At 40.9% G+C, this 22,878-nt stretch overlaps 1 protein-coding gene across 1 annotated transcript in view; it reads left to right on the top strand.

The window, feature by feature from the left end:
* The window catches only part of PTPRJ (protein tyrosine phosphatase receptor type J), a 166,691-nt gene that overhangs the window by 128,357 nt on the left and 15,456 nt on the right, over window positions 1-22,878 (top strand). Inside the window, exons 9-15 of the mRNA XM_057552876.1 lie at window positions 5,350-5,607; window positions 6,365-6,643; window positions 8,697-8,987; window positions 12,831-12,962; window positions 14,543-14,753; window positions 14,868-14,992; window positions 20,914-21,001. Of these exons, the coding sequence (XP_057408859.1) occupies window positions 5,350-5,607; window positions 6,365-6,643; window positions 8,697-8,987; window positions 12,831-12,962; window positions 14,543-14,753; window positions 14,868-14,992; window positions 20,914-21,001 (1,384 nt within the window). The remainder of the gene's footprint in view (window positions 1-5,349; window positions 5,608-6,364; window positions 6,644-8,696; window positions 8,988-12,830; window positions 12,963-14,542; window positions 14,754-14,867; window positions 14,993-20,913; window positions 21,002-22,878) is intronic.

The raw sequence follows: 22,878 nt of genomic DNA, 5'->3' as shown, positions 1-22,878 counted from the left end.
GTTTGATAGGGATTGCATTGAATATGTAGATTGCTTTGGGTAGTAGAGTCATTTTCACAATGTTGATTCTTCCAATCCAAGAACATGGTATATCTCTCCATCTATTTGTATCATCTTTAATTTCTTTCATCAGTGTCTTAAAATTTTCTGTGTACAGGTCTTTTGTCTCCTTAGGTAGGTTTATTCCTAGATATTTTATTCTTTTTGTTGCAATGGTAAATGGGAGTGTTTTCTTAATTTCACTTTCAGATTTTTCATCATTAGTGTATAGGAATGCAAGAGATTTCTGTGCATTAATTTTATATCCTGCTATTTTACCAAATTCATTGATTAGCTCTAGTAGTCTTCTGGTAGCATCTTTAGGATTCTCTATGTATAGTATCATGTCATCTGCAAACAGTGACAGCTTTACTTCTTCTTTTCCAATTTGGATTCCTTTAATTTCTTTTTCTTCTCTGATTGCTGTGGCTAAAGCTTACAAAACTATGTTGAATAATAGTGGCGAGAGTGGGCAACCTTGTTTTGTTACTGATCTTAGTGGAAATGGTTTCAGTTTTTCACCATTGAGGACGATGTTGGCTGTGGGTTTGTCATATATGGTCTTTATTATGTTGAGGAAAGTTCCCCCTATGCCTCCTTTCTGGAGGGTTTTTATCATAAATAGGTGTTGAATTTTGTCAAAAGCTTTCTCTGCATCTATTGAGATGATCACATGGTTTTTCTCCTTCAATTTGTTAATATGGTGTTATCACATTGATTGATTTGCATATATTGAAGAATCCTTGCATTACTGGGATAAACCCCACTTGATCATGGTGTATGATCCTTTTAATGTGCTGTTAGATTCTGTTTGCTAGTATTTTGTAGAGAATTTTTGCATCTATGTTAATCAGTGATATTGGCCTGTAGTTTTCTTTCTTTGTGACATCTTTGTCTGGTTTTAGTATCAGGGTGATGGTGGCCTCGTCGAATGAGTTTGGGAGTGTTCCTCCCTCTGCTATATTTTGGAAGAGTTTGAGAAGGATAAGTGTTAGCTCTTCTCTAAATGTTTAATAGAATTCACCTGTGAAGCCATCTGGTCCTGGGCTTTTGTTTGTTGGAAGATTTTTAATCACAGTTTGAATTTCAGTGCTTGTGATTGGTCTGTTCATATTTTCTATTTCTTCCTGGTTCAGCCTCGGAAGGTTGTGCATTTCTAAGAATTTATCCATTTCTTCCAGGTTGCCCATTTTATTGGCATAGAGTTGCTTGTAGTAATCTCTCATGATCCTTTGTATTTCTGCAGTGTCAGTTGTTACTTCTCCTTTTTCATTTCTAATTCTATTGATTAGCGTCTTCTCCCTTTTTTTCTTGATGAGTCTGCCTAGTGGTTTACCAATTTTGTTTATCTTCTCAAAGAACCAGCTTTTAGTTTTATTGATCTTTGCCATCGTTTCCTTAATTTCTTTTTCATTTATTTCTGATCTGATCTTTATGATTTCTTTCCTTCTCTGCAGGATAATTTTAATACCTGCCTGACATTCCATTGTCTAAATCAGGAGTCAGCAGGTAAAAATGGCCCATGGGCCAAATCTGGCCCACTGCCTGTTTTTTTATAGAGAGTAAAGTTTTATTGGAACACAACCATGCTCATTTCTTTATATAACATCTATGGCTTCTTTTGTGCTAGAAATGAGTAGTTGCCACAGAGAATAAATGGCCTGCAAAACCTAAAATATTTATTCTGTGGTCCATATAGAAAAAGTTCGCTGACCCCTTGGTTAGATCAGTGGTTCTCAAAGTGTGGTTCAGGGATCTCTGGGAGTCTCCTAGATTCTTTCAAGGGGGTCTGTAAGGTATTATTATTATTATTATTTTTAAAAATTTATTTATTTTATTTATTTATTTTTGGCTGCGTGGGGTCTCTGTTGCTGCTTGCGGGCTTTCTCTAGTTGTGGTGAGCAGGGGCTACTCTTTGTTGCGGTGCACGGGCTTCTCATTGCGGTGGCTTCTCTTGTTGCGGAGCAGGGGCTCTAGGCACATGGGCTTCAGTAGTTGTGGCTCTCGGGCTCTAGAGCACAGGCTCAGTAGTTGTGGTGCACGGGCTTAGTTGCTCCGTGGCATGTGGGATCTTCTTGGACCAGGGCTCGAACCTGTGTCGCCTGCACTGGGAGGCAGATTCTTAACCACTGAGCCACCAGGGAAACCCTGTAAGGTATTATTATCATAATAATATTGGAATGCTATTTGGCTTCTTCACTCTCATTCTTTCATGATGAGTGTACAGTGGAGTTTTCTAGATGCTCTATGACATGGGATGAGATCATTTTTCTGTTGGCTAATGGAATGCATGCTTGTGTATTCTTATGTTTTAAATATTTTCCTCATTAAAAATTTTCTATTACAGCATACATAAATATAACCTAAATAAATAAAAATTCTCTGAGAGCCTTAATAAGTTTTAAGAAGATAAAGGGGTCCTGAAACCCTAAAGTTTATAAATATTTAACTACTCCCCTATTGTTGGACAGGTAGATTATTTATAGTCTTTCATAAACAACATTGTGATACAGTAGTTTTGTTAGTTCTTTGAGGCCTATTGATATTGATAAAAACATTTCATGAAAACTACTGCTCATTATTGTTTTTAAAATTTGAAATGAAATTTTTGGGAAGGCTTGGAAAACATACAGTATTCCTTGATCTTTGATTGCAAGGGAATTGAAATCTTTTCCACAGAAGGGAGGAATAAAGAAATGAGACTGATTCCTTGAGCCACATGTGAAGTCATTTGAACTCTTGAGATTCTCCTTGTGTAGGTTTCTTCAACTCTGTTGGTTGGGTTAAGCACTGATAGCTACTAGGAAGATCTGCTTCCAAAATATGGGAACTGCTAAAATGCATCCCTCAGATGAAGTGCAGTAATTCCTTTTCAAGTCTGAATTTCAGATTAGACTTTTGAGGTAGGGTCGTAGTATCAACATATATTTTTTTTCTTTCTTTTTGAGAATGTTGCTAATGGTAAGGGCATCACCATTGTGGGGTCCCTTTGATATTGTATGACTTGCCAATGACCATAATTTAATGTAATAATAACATAATATACTAGGGGTCTACAAATGGCTGGGCTGTCTTCCTGTATTTAAACATTTTGAACACAACTCCATGAGGTAGGGACTATTATCATCTCTATTTTATAGAGTAGGAAATGGGGACTCTGTGAACTTAAGTAACTGGCCCAGGGTGACAAGGTAGTGAACTGGCCTCTGTCTGACTTTGAAGACTGAGGTCTTAACCAGAATGTGGACTGTGCTTTGATATGGTGCAGCTGCAAAAGTAATTTAAGCCTATTCATAAGGAGAAGGCATCTCTTGAACTATTGCCTATAATTGTCCGGTTGAATGGAAATCAAGAAGAGTTGTAATAAGGCACTAGACTCTTAGGGTATTACCATTCTATTATTGACCAATGTTCATTGTTATTGGGGAGAATAAATGTAACAGCATTAAAGGCAATTTTGAAAAAGGGAAACAAATACCGTATGACCCAGCAATTCCACTCCCACATGTATATATATTTCCAAAAGAATTGAAAGCAGGGCCTTGAACAGTTATCTCTACACCAATGTTCATAGGAGCATGATTCACAATAGCTAAAAGGTGGAGACAACCAAATGTCCATCAGCAGAGGAATGGATAGACAAAATGTGGTATATCCATATGATAGAATATTATTCAGCCATAAAAAGGAACGAAGTACTGAGACATGCTATAGTGTGGATAAATCTTGAAAACATTATGCTAAGTGAAAAAAGATGGACGTAGAAGGACAACTACTGTATGAATCCACTTGTATGAGGTGCCTAGAATAGGCATGTTCATAGAGACAGAAGGTAGAAGAGAGGGGCTGGGAGGAGGGAGGAATGAGGGTTGTTGTTTCATGGGAACAGAGTTCGTGTTGGGGATGATGAAATGTTTTGGGTACAGATGATGGTGATGGTGACACAACATTGTGAATGTATTTAATGCTACTGAGTTGTACACTTACAAATGGTTAAAATGATAAATATTATGTTGTATGTATTTTACTACCACAAAAAGGCAGGGAAACAAAAGTAACTCCACTCTTCTAACCCAACTGAATTCCTTTTCTATCTGTGTCCATGGTCATATATTTAGTTTATATCATTGTAATTATTATATGAATTATTTTATTTTGTATTTGAACTTTTTCTTTTTACTCCATATATATCATAACTTCCCTCCTGTAGTTGTTATGGTTTTCATGTTTTTAGTGGCTGCAGACTATTTCATCTTGTAGCCAGATCACAATGTATATAGCCCTTCCCTTTTTATGGAATATTTAGGTTATTTCTACTATTTTTATGTTTATAGAAAACTGCTGCCTTTCATGGTCTTCTGTCTGTGGAATCCCTTTAACATCAGGAATCCGGTGGTAGGGAAAGAAGATTCTCAGTTACCTTCCTTTAAGGAGAACATACTTAAAAATTAATTTTTGAGCACATAGTACATGCATGTGGTACAAAATTTTAAAAAATACAAAGGGTTTTACAGTGAAAATGTTCCCCTCTTTTGTCCCCTATCTACTCAACTTGCCTCTTTAGAGGTGACCTTGGTAACTGGGTAAAGAGAGAAAAGTTTTGTAAGCAAGGGGAGAAAAGAGGTCCTCTTATCTAGTTGTTTCTGGGATCTGTGCATTCATATTGCAGCTGGTTCAGTGTGTAGAGGTGAGATGATCCGAGTACAGAACCCAGAGGACTCATTGGGTGATATCACTTCTGACTCCCAGCTCTGAGCGTGGAGGGCATGTGTGCTTTTTCCCTTCGTCACTCCAGCCTCAAATGCTCCCACTTAGTGTCAACTCTATTTCAGTTTTTCTCTTCAGTATGCCTGTCTATGTTATAGAAAGATGTTTTCTTTTGAGGGAGTGATTAAAAAAAACTGCTTACTGAGATATAGTACACATACTGAAAAGCACACAAATCCTAAGTGCATAGTTTGATGAATCTTCACAAACAGAACCCATCTAGTCACTAGCACTCAGATCAAGAAACTGACCATGATTTCCACTCCAGAAGACCCCCGAAGGGGGCATCTCTATGACAAAAGCAAAAGACCAGGAAACTGATAGAATAAGCTGGTAAGTTGATCTGTGTTACAGAAGAGCCAAAATTCTTGAAAGAACTGAGCGTGTGTGTTTCTCACCTAAGTTTTAGAGTTTGCCCTATGTGAACTCATTTGAGGGTTTGATGGCAAAAGAGCAAGTTCTCTTGTCAGACTCTTTGGAATAAAGCTGGATGTTATGATGGTCATTAATAGACTTCCTTTTTTCTTCCTCTCCTCTGACCAGACCTCAGTGCAGTGTTTGATATCCGTGTGGTTGATGTCACCACAACCGACATGCAGCTGGCGTGGCAGAATACAGACAATGTTACTGGGTACATCTACTGTGTAGTGATACAGTCTGAGCACAGCTTGAACAAGACAAATAGTTCTCATGAAGCGATCACTCTCGGGGGCCTGATCCCGGGCACCTTATATAACATCACAATCTTCCCAGAAATGAACGATACCTGGGGGCAATCCAACTTCACTGCACAGTACACACGTAAGTGTCTTAGAACACCCTCCTAAGGGGGTATTCTCCCTTTCACTTGGAGGATAGGAAGTAAGCATTGGTTAAGTGATGGAATAAGAGGCTCTTGTGTTTCTGGGCTCCAGGTAGAATGTGAAACTGTGTAAGCTGAAAACATCGGCCTCAGCAAATGTTCTTCTGTGCTCTTGGGGCACTTGGTGCTGAGCCATATGAACTTGGAATTGTCTTCTGAAGCAGAAAGGGATCCCATAAGCATGGAAAACATGACTATTCATTCTCTAGTCTGGAATACAGACTAGAGGAGGGTCACCCTGTCATGTTGGCATTGGAAGATGCAGCCCAAATGAGGCGCTTTGCATGCAAAAGTGAGGGAAGTACTTTGGTAATATTTGACCTAAATATGTGGTAGAAATGGTAGTTTATAATGTCTTTTTCATATGTTTTTCTCTTTCGTTAATCATATTTCAAAAACAGATAGAGATTACATCTTGAAAATATATTTCAGATAAAGTATTAAAAGAAGCCTGAAAAACTTTCATTCTTTTGAGATTTAATCTGTATAATTATTTTCTGAATGTCTTTTTTGGAAAGCGTTCTATCTTTCGAGTCCAGCAAATATTAGCTTTATTTATTCTTTCCCAAAAGGAGCCAGGCTATTTTTATTTTTTATTAAATTAAATTTAATTTTCTGGCTATTTTTATATGCAAATAATAAAATGGTTCAAGCTAATCTATGCTTTTTTTTTTTTTTTTTTAAAAAAAAACTAAGGGCCCAGCAATGTGTCCAACATTGAAGTAAGGACCAACACCACAGCAGCAACCTTAAACTGGCAGAACTTGGATGAAGCCTCTCTCAGGTACACCTACCGCCTTCTTATTGAGCAGGATGGAAATTCCAGCAAGGCCACACCAATAGTCACAGGCATCGGCACCACCTGTGCTACAGTCACCGAGTTAACACCTGGCTCCTCATACACCGTAGAGATCTTCACACAGGTGGGAAATGTCACCGAGTCACTGGTACCTGGCTGGCAGTCATTCTGTACAGGTGAGTAGTCCCATGTGCCTCTTGGACTCCTTCTTGTGTGATGCTGGCCTTGCACATAGGTTCTTGAAATAAACTCTAGTTGAATAGCTTTTGTGTGGTGTGTGATAATAGACCCCAAGCTCTCTTTGAGCATCCTATTAGCTTATTAGTGCTATCTTGCTGCCCGCATCATTTATTCATTCAACAGATATGTATTGAGCATTTACTGTATGCCAGGCACTGTTAAAGGACACAGACAAGTCCCTGCCTTTCTGGAACTTTTATTCTGGTAGGGAAGACATAATAAACAAGATAAATAGGTTATTAGCTGATGATTACTAAGGAGGGGGAAATAAACAAGGACGGGGGGAAATGAGATGTTTATCTTGGGAAGGCTTCATGGAAAAGGTGACTTTTGAGCAAAGACTTGAAGGGTGTAAAGCAGGCCATGTGAATGTTGGGGCGTAGAGCGTTACAGGCAGAGGGGCAACCAGTGCTAGGGTGCCGAGCCTGGAGCGTGCCTGCTGTATTGAAGAAAGAGCAGGAGGTCAGGGTGGCAGAGGTGGATCCACGGGAGCAAGAAGCGGAGGGGGAGGAGATGAGGCCCAAGATGCAAGAGGTGATGGGCCAGGGCATGGATGATGTCCGGGCTTGTAGTTCATAGTTTGGCTTTTACGCTGAAGAAGAAGACGGAAAGGATGTTGTTAAAATGGATGCTCAGCTTTTTTGCCTTTCTTGATCCTCAATGTCTCGATGCAAAAGGTGTGATCTTTTAAAGGGAAGGAGAGCCGTGTGTTTAACTGAGGGAACTTTCAGAGAGTAATCCGGGGAACGTTTTGTGGACGGCTGTGAGTACGTCTGCTCACGGTTTTGATTGTGGGACCTTTATCACCTCTGTATCTGTGTAGCACCCTACTCCCTACCCTCTTTGCACCTGCTTCCTCTCTTCCTTAGACCAAGCCATTCAAATGTGTTTAGGCTGATTTGGAAGGGCAAGAGGGGTCTCATTGGATCAGCCTCCCTGGCAGTGTAGGAGCTGGAACCTTGATGACCTCTGAGTTTTCACGTGGAGTGGCTAAAGGGATCCCTGAAGCTTTGAGTCCCTTCTGCTAACTCCGGCTCCATTCACCGGGTCTAGACTCTGATCTTTGGTATTTGGGTGGCTTCCATTGCTAATGTTTATCTTAGCTACAATTATTATAGCCTATAGCAAAAGAAAGATATCTATGAGCATTTATGAGTGGGGGTGGACGGAACAGGAAGAGTGGGAGTAGGTGTGCATTGGGCAGGTTACCTTTCCAGGCCTCAGGTGGAGAATGTGGGCGTTGCACTAGGTGACTCTTTAGAACTTCTCCTGCTTTAAAACACGGCAACATTAAAGTAATGATAATATTCCTCCCCACCCCCAGTACATTAATACAGAGTTTCCCATTTACATCAGTTTTTTGTTGGCCCTCAATAAAACGCTACTGGCCCTCAGATAGGTAGAGACAAATAACACCACATTTTAGAGATGAAGAAACCGATACCGTTTACCATGGATTATTTAGCCTGTTGTATGTGTAGAAAACACGCTGGACTTGGATTTAGAAAACCTGAGATCCAGTTTTGGCTTCGCCACTGACCAGCCATGTCACCTTTAGCAAATTGCTTAATCTCTCTAAGCCTCAGTTGATTCATCTGCAAAATAGGACAATATTAACCCTGCCTGTTCCAGAAGGATTGTCAGGCGGGCCCCCAAATGAGGTGACGCAGGCGAAGAAGTTGCTACCGCCTCCACTGTATTGTCGCTACCTCTCATGGAGCCCTGTGCCCGTCCAGCCTGGACCCTGACAGCCACTGTTGCATTTAATCCTCAGACAGTCCTGCAGTTGAGGCTCAGAACAGTTGGGGGACTGACCCAAGGTCACACAGTTCAGTAAGGCCCGATTCAAGGTCAGCCTCTGCCTCTTCTGTCATGCCCCATGGCTGTCTCCTCATCACCAACGGGCCAGGAACCTCCTGCTCCCCAAGTTTCAGTGTTTGCAAAGGCAAAAGTCCAAGAATCTCATGTTGTGCTGTTCTTGCCTTGCAGACCCTGCACCAGTAACCTCCTTCCACTGTGAAGTGGTCCCCAAAGAGCCAACCTTGGTCCTCAAGTGGGCCTGCCCTTTCGGCACCAACACAGGCTTCGAGCTGGAGGTCAGCCACGGAGACTGGGAAAATATGACGGACCTGGAGAGCTGCTCCTCGGAGAACGGCTCCGAGTACAGGACAGAAGTCACATATTTGAATTTTTCTACCTTGTACAACATCAGCATCACTGCCCGGTCCTGTAACAAGATGGCACTGCCCACCCAGAACACCTGCCTCACTGGCATCACAGGTGGGCTTCAGGGAGGGCAGGGTGGCCAGGTGACATTGTGGTCACCTTGGAAAGCTGACCCAGAGGGTCTGCAAGTGTGGCCTAGAAACCTGTTTCTAAAAAAAATTTATCCAAAAATATTTGGGTTTTTTTGGCACGGACTGTTAACCCAATTCTATAGAAATCGAGTCTATATATTCTATAGAATCTATATAATCTATAGAAATCTAGTGAGGGAATTTTTTACATTCCAAAAGTTTCCTTCGTTTTACAGAATAATTTGTTGCCACCTTTTCTTGTAAGTTCCCCTAAAATGTTCAAATATACACAAAAGCAAAGGACAGTATAATGGGATCCACGTACCCATCATCACTCAGCTGAACATTTGTGAGCATTTGACCAATCTTGTTTCATTTATATCCGCTCCTCCCTTATTGGACTTCTTTGAGACCAGTCCTGGTTATTCTATAGTTTTATTTGTAAGTTTTTCAGTATATATTGCTGCAACATAGGGACTCCTTTTCCCTTTCTTTCAAACATAGCCACATTACTATTGCCATTACCCTTAAAAATTTAGCAATACTTTTTTTTTTGGCCATGCTGCGTGGCTTGCGAGATCTCAGTTCCCCGGCCAGGGATTGAACCTGGGCCACAGCAGTGAAAGCCCGGAATCCTAACTTCTAGGCCACCAGGGAACTCCCAACAATCCTTTTTTTTCTTTCTTTTTTTTTTTTTAATAGTGTTATCAGATAGATATTCAGTCAAGATTCATATTTCCCTAGAATCTGTATTAACAAGCTCCCCAGCTGTTTTGGGAAATGGGATCATTCACGAGAGATCCCCCTAGTTAATCTTTTCATGACCACCTTTTATTTTGAACTTGGAAAAAATTACTTCTTTGCTTTTTTTTTTTTAATTGAGATATGGTTGATTTACAATATTATATTAGTTTCAGGTGTACAACATAGTGATTCATGATTTTTATAGATTATACTGCATTTTAAGTTATTATACAATATTGGCTGTATTCCCTGTGCTGTATAGTATATCTTTGTCGCTTATTTATTTCATACATAGTAGTTTGTACCTCTTGATCCCCTACCCCTGTCTTGCCCTCCCCTCTCCCCTCTCCCAACTCGTAACCAGCAGTTTGTTTTCTTTATCTATGAGTCTGTATCTGTTTTGTTATATTCATTCTTTGTTTCCTTTTTATCTGTCTTTCGCTCCCTGTGTCTTTGCCAAAATTATGTCTTAGGTCAACCTGGTTGAGTTGGTTTTGCTTTGTGCTTTTTGAATCCTGGATATACTATTTCCTTTAGGGTATCAGAATGTTTCCAGACAATTTCTAAAGAATTGGTGGTTGAAATAGTAAGAAGAAAAGGCTTCTTACTTCAGGGACACTGACTTGGAAAATGGCTGAGGGATTCTATTGACAGAGCCTTGGACTTAGGCACACCTGGGTTTGATAGTAAAGTCTACCTTTTACCGGCTGTGTGATCTCAGAAAAGCTGCTTAACCTCTCTGAGCCTTGTTTTTCTTAGTTGTAAAAAAGGGGAAATAATACCTACCTTCCAGGACTGTTAATACAAATTAGATGAGGTAGTGTAGGTGGAAGATCACGTCAGAGCTGCCACGTATGGCTAGTCAAGTTGTGCACTGCATAGTTCCATGGGACACCATTCATATAGTCTACTGTGTGCGTGGGACTCCTTGGAGTTGTGTAGTACACAGCTGTATAGGATGGCCCTGGGTCACAATCCTTTGTGTTTCTGCAGCACTCTACAGTGTAATAGAAACAGTGAACCTTGTTGGGTACTTTTTTGTAGTTCTCTATTTTATGATGTCGTCTCAGTGGGTATAAGCCACTGAGGAACATAAACAATATCTGATCCGGTATCTCCAGGGCTGAGCACAGTACCTAGTGAAGGGAAGGAGCTTGTTAGAGTTAGTTGTTTCTGAAGCTGAGCAGTGCGTGGTAGGGTTAGATAATGACCACTCAGCATTTAGTCCAGTGATGCTCTCACTTTTTAATCTGTAGCTCCCTTTCCTCAGATGAATTTTTATGTACAAATTTAGCATGCTTTTTAAATGTACAACTTTGACACTTTTTTATTTAACATAAAAGTGGAGCTGCATTTTCTCTGAGAGAGGCAGGAAGTGGTGGTGGGATGGGTAAACTGGGGAGAGTTGGAGCGATGGTCTTTTAGCCAACACTTGTTGATTGCTTACTGTGTGCCTGGGTAAGGGGCACTATGGTGAGCGTGGCCGTCAAGATCCCTCTAGCCTCTAGTGTAGGACTGAGATAAGCAGTGAGAAGGAAAGGATTTCCAGGCTTTGAGGTGGGTGAGCTGTCTTGGGGCAGGGAGCTGGGGACTCCTTGCTGGCCCGCTAAAAGGCATAGAGCTGTGGACGGTGTGGGAGCTGGTGCTAGGAAGTGTCTGTTGAGGCAGTTGACACTTAGACGTTGGACAGCGCCTCCAAGTGGTCACTGCGGTCAGTTACTTGAGAGGTTGCTGAAGGATGGTTTAGAGCTGTGCCTTCCAATAGAAAATCATGTGAGCCTCCTGTATAATAAAAACTTTTCTAGGAGCCACATTAAGAAACTGTAAAAAGGAGCGGCTGGAAATTCCCTGGCGGTTCAGTGGTTAGAACTCTGTGCTTTCACTTCCGGGGGCCCGGGTTCGATCCCTGGTCGGAGAACTAAGATCCCACAAGCAGCCTGGCCTGGCCAGAAAAAAAAAAAAAAAGGAGGAGCTGAAATGAGTTTTGATCACATTTTATTTAACTCAGTATATTAAAAATGTTGTCATTTCAACATGTAATTTGTATAAAGTGAGTTATTAATGAGATACTTTATGTCCAAACTTGGGCCTGTCACCTTTCAAGTGCTCAATGGGTACATGTGGTTAGTGGCTGCCGTATTGGACAGCATACATTTGGAGAATTGTGTTATGGTCTTTTTTTTTTTGGAGTTCAGTTTTCTCAGTCTCCCTGAATCTTGGTTATTATAATAACAGAAACACTCAAACTGTATGTGGGAGACAAATTTAGGTAGAGAGAGTGTGTGTGGAGAGAGATCATCTTTAATTCACCTTTTCCTTCCTTTAGTGTTAATTTAGAGAGTGGCTTCACAAGCTTAGCTTGGGAAGGCGAGGCACAAGATCATGAAGGCCACTCACGGAATGTTCCCGTGTGGGCTTTTCTGGTTTCCAGGAAGAGGGTCAGTTGGATTTCTCTAGGCAGAGTTTTAAACCTACCCCAGCAAAAAACAAGGACTTTGGTGTGAAGGGTGCAGAGCCGGAATGCAGCCAGGTCTCAGGAGAAAGTATGTTCTCTCCATGTCATCTTTGCTTCCTTCTGGGTAACTATCTGCTCCATCATTGTTCTCTGACCAACCAATCCTGGGGCCAAGTCCATGTGGTGGCAGATGTCTGCTTTCAGCTCCCAAGTTCTCACCTTGGAGTTCTACCCACACAGTCTCCGTCTTGTTCTCCTTCTTCTGCCCCCATTCTCAAAATAAGGAATCTGGGCTCTCTGGGTCAGGAGGGACTGGGGGAAGATAGAAAAGGCGCGTTATCTTCTACAAACAAGGCTGCCAGGAGGCCACCCTGGCAATGTGGCTGGACCCACTGAAGGGGTCATTGTCAGCTAGGCAGGCTCCCCCAGGACTTGCCATCTTTGTTCCCCACCAGTTCCCATCCCTGCCCTTTGCTTCTGGCTTTGCTTTGCATGAGCCCAGCACACAGCTTCCAGAGCAAGGGCAGAACTTGAGCGGGGCACTGCAGCAAATCCTCTCCATAATAATTTTGTTCCTTCTTCGGTTTTAAATGTTGGGTGATCATGTTTTGTTTTGTTCTGTTTCAGACCCTCCTTCTCCAGATGGATCCCCTAATATTACATCTGTCAGTCACAATTCTGTGAAGGTCAAATTCAGTGGGTTTGAAGCCAGCCACGGACCCATCAAAGCCTATGCTCTCATTCTCACCACTGGGGACGGTAAGGAGGGGTCATTATGGGTTAAACAGCCAGTGGGTGATGGCGTGACTGGGTGCCAATGTGCCCACTGAAACGCATTCCTGAGACAAACACGCGTCTGGTTTTATACTGCGACCCACGCTTTGGCACTCACCCTGGGGTGGGTGGGTGTAAGCCATTTGCCTGATGAGCTAGGTCAGAGGTTGACAGACTTAGCGTAAAGGGCCAGATAGCAAACATTCTAAGTTTTGCAGGCCCTACAGTCTCCTTCTCAGCTATTCAACTTTGCCGTTGTAGTGTGAAAGCAGCCATAGAAGTTACAGAAAGAGTCAGTATGACTGTTCCAGTATTTACCAAAAGGGGTGGCTGGCTGCATTTGGCCCATGGCCATGACTTGCTTACCTCTGATCTATGTTTTTCATCTGTTTTGCAGCACAGGGTCTTTTAGGTGGCAGAATATTAGTTTTAACCAAGTTTGTCACACACACAGACACAGGCACACACACACATACACACATTCATATGAACACGCACACACAAATCATCCTCAAAGGGTGACTTTCTCTTGGAAGAAAAAAGGAAAAGATTTGCATTTGTAGTGGGAACTTGCAAAGAGCATTGTCATAGCTGAGAGAGGAGGTGGATTAAATGCTGCTTTTTCTTTAAGGGCTCCATTACATTCCCTGGAAGTGAGACGGGAATGATTTGAGGGTGTCTTTGTTAGCTGTGTGTGGGTGCTTTGCCCAAGGTCTGGGTTTAAAGCGGTGAGTTTTGGAAATTCCCTGGCAGTCCAGTGGTTAGGACTCGGTGCTTTCAATACCAGGGGCCTGGGTTCAATCCCCGGTCGGGGAAATAAGATCCTGCGGCCAAAAAAAAGAAAAAAAGTGCAGAGTTTTGCTGTTTTTGGTGATTCTTTAAACTAACTGTGAATTATGCAGTGCCACCCCTGCCCAGTCTCACAGCCTGTGATGCTGTCCTTATCTTCCCGAAGAAGACAGAGCTCAAACACACTGTCAGGGCTGCGGGGATGCAGGAAGACAAGGGATTTGCTGGTGTTGTAAACCTGCAGCTAAATCTCAAAAAGAGACATTGAGATCTCTCTCTCTCTCTCTCTCTCTTTCTGTCTTTTGTTTTGGGTCTGTTTCAAACACCTAGTCATTTTGCTGTGAAGGTATTCAGCAAATCCCAAGCTCAGACCTTTGCTGAACAGGGGAGATGATATTGCATACTGACCAGCCTGACCAGTACCAGCCTGTGATGGATGAGATCACACCCTCCGCGTCAGGTGGTCTGGGTTAGAAATACGACTCTACCACGTAGGCAGTGCAGCTTGGGGCCCAGGTCTTTTTAGCTTTCTGTGTCTCATTTTCCCACCTGTAAAATGGGGGTAGTAAGCCTATGCGATGAGATTATTGTGGGGATTAAATGAGTTAATGTAAGTAAAGCCCTTAGAACTTAATATAAGGAAACCCTGGCAGAGAGAGCATACGTGAGAGATGGCAGCTGTCACCACCATCACCCTAGTCATTATTTAGAAACGAGGGAAACTTAAATCTCTGCAATCACTTTCTTATGGCTTTCCTTTTGTGTGTCTTTCTTAGCTGTTCACCCGTCAGCAGATGTATTGAGATATACGTACGAAGATTTCAAAAAGGGGGACTCGGATACTTATGTGACATACCTCATAACAACAGAAGAAAAAAGATACTCTCAGGGCTTATCTGAAGTCTTGAGATACGAAATCAATGTTGGGAACGAGTCCACCACGCACGGCTATTACAACGGGAAGCTGGAACCTCTGGGTTCCTATCGGTAATGCCTTGTGGTTCTTGCCCTTTGGGGGCTGGGCCTCTGAGTGCAAAACTATATGTGCCTGGGCCGTCAGACACTTCTCAGCCACCCCTCTTTCCTCTTGTCACCCCACAGGGCTTCTGTGGCTGGCTTCACCAATATTACCTTCAACCCTCACGGTGATGGACTCATAGACGGGGCTGAGAGCTACGTGTCCTTCAGTCGCTATTCAGATGCTGTTTTCTTGCCCCAGGATCCAGGTAGAGGAGCATCTTAGCAATGCATTGTCTTTTTGCTTCCAGTATCCACTGGAGCATGGGGGTCTGCACACCTCACTGGGGCCCCCAGGAGGGTTGGAGAGCTTGGTCTCTCCTCTCAGAAGCTGAGATGTCACTGGGCCATGAGGACCGAGCTCAGCTTCCTCTTCTGAGGTCCCCACAGGCCCCGCCCACCACACTCCCTTCTCTGAATTCCAGTTACACTTCCAATCGGCAAACACTGTTTGGTCCATTTTTCTCCATGTAGTCATTTGTGTGCCCATGTACCAGACACACATGTGACTTTTAGTGCATGGAACCCTTGAATATTAGGATCAGAAGGAGCCATGGGAATCATCTTGTCCAACTCCCATTTTGTTTTATTTTTAAAAAATTTATTGAGAGAGGGCAAACAGCAGAAGCAAGAAGAACTACACTCCTGCAGCCTGTGGAACAATAACCACAGTCACAGAAAGAGAGACAAGATGAAAAGGCAGAGGGCTATGTACCAGATGAAGGAACAAGATAAAACCCCAGAAAAACAACTAAATGAAGTGGAGATAGGCAACCTTCCAGAAACAGAATTCAGAATAATGATAGTGAAGATGATCCAGGACCTTGGAAAAAGAATGGAGGCAAAGATCGAGACGATGCAAGAAATGTTGAACAAAGACCTAGAAGAATTAAAGAACAAACAAACAGAGATGAACAATACAATAACTGAAATGAAAACTACACTAGAAGGAATCAATAGCAGAATAACTGAGGCAGAAGAACGGATAAGTGACCTGGAAGACAGAATGGTGGAATTCACAGCTGCAGAACAGAATAAGGAAAAAAGAATGAAGAGAAATGAAGACAGCCTAAGAGACCTCTGGGACAACATCAAACGCAACAACATTCGCATTATAGGGGTCCCAGAAGCAGAAGAGAGAGAGAAAGGACCCGAGAAAATATTTGAAGAGATTATAGTCGAAAACTTCCCTAACATGGGAAAGGAAATAGCCACCCAAGTCCAGGAAGCACAGAGAGTTCCATACAGGATAAACCCAAGGAGAAACACGCCGAGACACACAGTAATCAAATTGGCAAAAATTAAAGACAAAGAAAATTATTGAAAGCAGCAAGGGAAAAACGACAAATAACATACAAGGGAACTCCCATAAGGTTAACAGCTGATTTCTCAGCAGAAACTCTACAAGCCAGAAGGGAGTGGCATGATATACTTAAAGTGATGAAAGGGAAGAACCTACAACCAAGATTACTCTACTCGGCAAGGATCTCATTCAGATTCGAAGGAGAAATCAAAAGCTTTACAGACAAGCAAAAGCTAAGAGAATTCAGCACCACCAAACCAGCTCTACAACAAATGCTAAAGGAACTTCTCTAAGTGGGAAACACAAGAGAAGAAAAGGACCTACAAAAACAAACCCAAAACAATTTAAAAAATGATCATAGGAACATTCATATCGATAATTACCTTAAACGTGAATGGGTTAAATGCTCCAACGAAAAGACACAGGCTTGCTGAGTGGATACAAAAACAAGACCCATATATATGATGTCTACAAGAGACCCACTTCAGACCTAGGAATACATTCAGACTGAAAGTGAGGGGGTGGAAGAAGATATTCCATGCAAATGGAAATCAAAAGAAAGCTGGAGTAGCAATACTCCTATCAGATAAAATAGACTTTAAAGAATGTTACAAGAGACAAGGAAGGACACTACATAATGATCAAGGGATCAATCCAAGAAGAAGATATAACAATTTTAAATATATATGCACCCAACATAGGAGCACCTCAATACATAAGGCAACTGCTAACAGCTATAAAAGAGGAAATCGACAGTAACACCATAATACTGGGGGACATTAACACCTCACTTACACCAATGGACAGATCATCCAAAATGAAAATAAATAAGGAAACAGAAGCTTTAAATGACACAATAGACCAGATAGATTTAATTGATATTTATAGGACATTCCATCCAAAAACAGCAGATTACACTTTCTTCTCAAGTGCGCATGGAACATTTTCTAGGATAGATCACATCTTGGGTCACAAATTAAGCCTCAGTAAATTTAAGAAAATTGAAATCATATCAAGCATCTTTTCTGACCACAGCGCTATGAGATTAGAAATGAATTACAGGGAAAAAAACATAAAAACACAAACACATGGAGGCTAAATAATATGTTACTAAATAACCAAGAGATCACTGAAGAAATCAAAGAGGAAATCAAAAAATACCTAGAGACAAATGACAATGAAAACACAATGATCCAAAACCTATGGGATGCAGCAAAAGCAGTTCTAAGAGAGAAGTTTATAGCTATACAAGCCTACCTCAAGAAACAAGAAAAATCTCAAGTAAACGATCTAACCTTACACCTAAAGGAACTAGAGAAAGAAGAACAAACAAAACCCAAAGTTAGCAGAAGGAAAGAAATCATAAAGATCAGAGCAGAAATAAATGAAATAGAAACAAAGAAAACAATAGCAAAGATCAATAAAATTAAAAGCTGGTTCTTTGAGAAGATAAACAAAATTGATAAACCATTAGCCAGACTCATCAAGAAAAAGAGGGAGAGGACTCAAATCAATACAATTAGAAATGAAAAAGGAGAAGTTACAACAGACACCGCAGAAATACAAAGTATCCTAAGAGACTACTACAAGCAACTCTATGCCAATAAAATGGACAACCTGGAAGAAATGGACAAATTCTTACAAAGTTATAACCTTCCAAGACTGAACCAGGAAGAAATAGAAAATATGGACAGACAAATCACAAGTAATGAAATTGAAACTGTGATTAAAAATCTTCCAACAAACAAAAGTCCAGGACCAGATGGCTTCACAGGTGAATTCTATCAAACATTTAGAGAAGAGCTAACACCCATCCTTCTCAAACTCTTCCAAAATATTGCAGAGGAAAGAACACTCCCAAACTCATTCTACGAGGCCACCATCACCCTGAGACCAAACCCAGACAAAGATACTACAAAAAAAGAAAATTACAGACCAATATCACTGATAAATATAGATGCAAGAATCCTCAACAAAATACTAGCAAACAGAATCCAACAACACATTAAAAGGATCATACACCATGATGAAGTGGGATTTATCCCAGGGATGCACGGATTCTTCAATATATGCAAACCAATCAGTGTGATAAACCATATTAACAAATTGAAGAATAAAAACCATAAGATCATCTCAATAGATGCAGAAAAAGCTTCTGACAAAATTCAACACCCATTTATGATTAAAAACTCTCCAGAAAGTGGGCATAGAAGGAGCCTACCACAACATAATAAAGGCCATATACGACAAACCCACAGCAAACGTCATTCTCAATGGTGAAAAACTGAAAGCATTTCCTCTAAGATCAGAAACAAGACAAGGATGTCCACTCTCGCCACTATTATTCAACATAGTTTTGGAAGTCCTAGCCGTGGCAATCAGAGAAGAAAAAGAAACAAAAGGAATACAAATTGGAAAAGAAGAAGTAAAACTGTCACTGTTTGCAGATGACATGATACTATACATAGAGAATCCTAAAGATGCCACCAGAAAACTAGTAGAGCTAATCAATGAATTTGGTAAATTTGCAGGATACAAAATTAATGCACAAAAATCTCTTGCATTCCTGTACACTAATGACGAAAAACCTGAAAGAGAAATTAAGGAAACACTCCCATTTACCACTGCAACAAAAAGAATAAAATACCTAGGAATAAACCTACCTAGGGAGACAAAAGACCTGTATGCAGAAAACTATAAGACACTGATGAAAGAAATTAAAGATGATACCAACAAATGGAGAGATATACCATGTTCTTGGATTGGAAGAGTCAATATTATGAAAATGACTCTACTACCCAAAGCAATCTACAGATTCAATGCAATCCCTATGAAATTACCAATGACATTTTTTACGGAATTAGGACAAAAAATTTAAAATTTGTATGGAGACACAAAAGACCCCAAATAGCCAAAGCAGTCTTGAGGGGAAAAAATGGAGCTGGAGGAATCAGACTTCCTGACTTCAGACTATACTATAAAGCTACAGTAATCAAGACAATATGGTACTGGCACAAAAACAGAAACATAGATTAATGGAACAAGATAGAAAGCCCAGACATAAACCCACACACCTATGGTCAACTAATCTATGACAAAGGAGGCAAGGATATACAATGGAGAAAAGACAGTCTCTTCAATAAGTGGTGCTGGGAAAACTGGACAGCTACATGTAAAAGAATGAAATTAGAGCACTCCCTAACACCATACACAAAAACAAACTCAAAATGGATTAGAGACCTAAATGTAAGACCGGACACTATAAAACTCTTAGAGGAAAACATAGGAAGAACACTCTCTGACATAAATCACAGCAAGATCTTTTTTGATCCACCTCCTAGAGTAATGGAAATAAAAACAAAAATAAACAAATGGGCCCTAATGAAACTTCAAAGCTTTTGCACAGCAAAGGAAACCATAAACAAGACCAAAAGACAACCCTCAGAATGGGAGAAAATATTTGCAAACGAATCAATGGACAAAGGATTAATCTCCAAAATATATAAACAGCTCATTCAGCTCAATATTAAAGAAACAAACAACCCAATCCAAAAATGGGCAGAAGACCTAAATAGACATTTCTCCAAAGAAGACAAACAGATGGCCAAGAAGCACATGAAAAGCTGCTCAACATCACTAATTATTAGAGAAATGCAAATCAAAACTACAATGAGGTATCACCTCACACCAGTTAGAATGGGCATCATCAGAAAATCTACAAACAACAAATGCTGGAGAGGGTGTGGAGAAAAGGGAATCCTCCTACACTGTTGGTGGGAATGTAAATTGACACAGCCACTATGGAGACCAGTATGGAGGTTCCTTTAAAAACTAAAAATAGAATTACCCTATGACCCAGCAATCCCACTACTGGGCATATACCCAGAGAAAACCATAATTCAAAAAGACACATGCATGCCAATGTTCATTGCAGCACTATTCACAATAGCCAGGTCATGGAAGCATCTTAAATGCCCATCGACAGACAAGTGGATAAAGAAGATGTGGTACATATATACAATGGAATATTACTCAGACATAAAAAGGAACGATATTGGGTCATTTGTTGAGACGTGGATGGATCTAGAGACTGTCATACAGAGTGAAGTAAGTCAGAAAGAGAAAAACAAATATCGTATATTAACGCATATATGTGGAACCTAGAAAAATGGTACAGATGAACTGGTTTGCAGGGCAGAAAATGAGACACAGATGTAGAGAACAGACATATGGACACCAAGGGGGGAAAGCGGCGGGGGGGTGGTGGTGGTGGTGTGATGAATTGGGTGATTGGGATTGACATGTATACACTCTTGTGGATAAAATTGATGACTAATAGGAACCTGCTGTATAAAAAAATAAATAAAATGAAGTTCAAAAAGAAATTTATTGAAATATAGTTGATTTACAATGTTGTGTTAGTTTCTGGTGCACAGCAAAGTGATTCAGTTATACACATATATATTCTTTTTCATATTCTTTTCCATTATGGTTTATCACAGGATATTGAATATAGTTCCCTGTGCTCTACAGTAGGACCTTGTTGTTTATCCATCCTATATGTAATAGTTTGCATCTGCTAATCCCAAACTCCCAGTCCTTCCCTCCCCCACCTCCCTCCCCGTTGGCAACCACAAGTCTGTTCTCTGTGTCTGTGAGTCTGTTTCTATTTCGTAGATAGGTTCATTTTTGTCATATTTTCGATTCCACATAAAAGTGATATCATATGGCATGTCTTCCTCTTTCTGACTGACTTCACTTTAGTATGATCTTCTCTAGTTGTCTGTGAACACCTCTAGAAGTGCCTCCCATTTGGACTTTTCCCAGGTGTCATATGTGGAGCAGTGTTTGGATGTATCTTTGGTGCCTTGGTTATTGTGGCCGTAGGAGGCTTCCTCTTCTGGAGAAAGAAAAGGTGACTATTGCTTATGTTAACAATATTATCCTGCTTTTAAAGGGAGCTTTGTATTGTGGGTAACCAGACAGTCACACAGGTGGAAGGGATAGTATAATGAGCCCCCAGGTCCCCATCATCCAGAGTCTTCACCGTCTGGCCAGTCTTATTTCATCTCAGTCTCTGAGCTGGAGGGTTTTATTTTATTTATTTATTTATTAAAAAAAATTTTTTTAAAAAGCATTTATTATTTTTTTAATATGTTTATTTATTTGGTTGCACCGGGTCTTAGTTGTGGCAGGTCAGGCTCCTTAGTTGGGGACTCAGGGCACCTTAGTTGCGGCATGCATGTGGGATCTAGTTTCCTGACTGGGGATCGAACCCAGGCCCCCTGCATTGGGAGCTCAGAGTCTTAACCGCTGGACCACCAGGGAAGTCCCTGTGAGCTGGAGGGTTTTAAAGCATTAGGTCATGGTAAACACTGCAACAGAGGGGGCTGCTTTCAAACAGGCGTTCTAGTTCACAAACCAGAGTGTTAAGAGATGGCGTTTTAGAGTCAGCTAAGTTTGAACACACACTCTGTCTCTGACTGGCGGTTAGGGAGCTTGGCTTTAATGTCTTGGATAATCTATGATACGGGGATGAAAACAGTGCCTAACTCGTGACGCTGAGGAGCATTAAATAAAAAAAAGTGCTTTGACAGTATTTTATACCTCTTATGCTATTATTATTTTATCAGTACAGTTACTCTTTGGGGTAGTTAAGTAGTAAAAATAGCAACTCTGTCTTGAGCACTTACTGTGTGCCTGGACTTGTGCTTTCCATGAATTCTCTCATGCATGAGGCTCTATGAGGCAGGTCTCCCAAGCCCATTACAAGGATGCAGAAGCTGAGTGTAGGAAGTGTGGAAATGGACTTGAACCTGGTCTTTGCTTTTCATTGCACACCCTCCTGCCTGCCCATGCAGGGTGTGAAGCCTGTGCATCAGCTGGGATTTATTCGCTGTTATCGGGTGCTGCCAGCTAGGGGATTTCATCCTGGCCCAGGGTTTCTAATGCATCCTACGCCTGGTCTTCTGCCACCGCCTTGCTCTCCTGGGTTGACAGGCAGTGCCCGTATTACATCGTTTTGCATTAGATTCTGTTTTTTTTTTTTCCGAGGGAGGGGTCAAAAACAGCTTTATTGTTTCTTAAAACAATATTTTGTTATTTATTATTTTAAAATAATATTTCTTAAAAAATATTATTTTCTTATTAAAATAAAAGTTATACATATTTATGGCAACAAATAAAAAAACAACAAAAAACAGAAAAGAAGGGCAAAGAAAAGAAGTAATCCATAATCACACCCATACAAAACTACTCTTAACATCGATGTGATTTCAAAACTCACACAAATACACACACACATCCCCACAAACAGAATCATATTATACATATCATTTTCTGGCCTGCTTTGTTCACAAGACATTGTGGACGGCTGCAGTTCTTCTTCATTTTAAGTGGCTATTGAGTATTCAGCTGTATGGAAATTATTCAACCAATTTCCTGATGTTTTTAGGTATTTTGTTTGTTTGTTTGTTTGCCACAGTTGCTTATCCTTGTATGTAAATCTGGGCACATTCATGATTACTCCCTTAGGCTAAATTCCAAGCTGGGTAATTGCTGGGTCAGTGGGTATGCATGTTATCAATTTTGATACGTGCTGCGAAATTGCCTTCCAGAAAGTTTTCTTTTCTTTTAATGCCAACATGGGGTTTAGCCAGCAATACAGGAGAGTGCCAGGTGCCCGACCACCTTGCCGACACTGGATGTATTTTCTGGTTTATTACATTAACTTTATCAGAAAGGCTTTCTCAAAGCCAAAACCAAAGCCAAACGAATAACAAACCAAGAAAA

Source organism: Balaenoptera acutorostrata, chromosome 9, assembly GCF_949987535.1.
Source record: "Balaenoptera acutorostrata chromosome 9, mBalAcu1.1, whole genome shotgun sequence".
Classification (NCBI taxonomy): domain Eukaryota; kingdom Metazoa; phylum Chordata; class Mammalia; order Artiodactyla; family Balaenopteridae; genus Balaenoptera; species Balaenoptera acutorostrata.
Note: the sequence above shows the minus strand (reverse complement) of the source record. Positions and strands in the feature narration are given on the sequence as shown.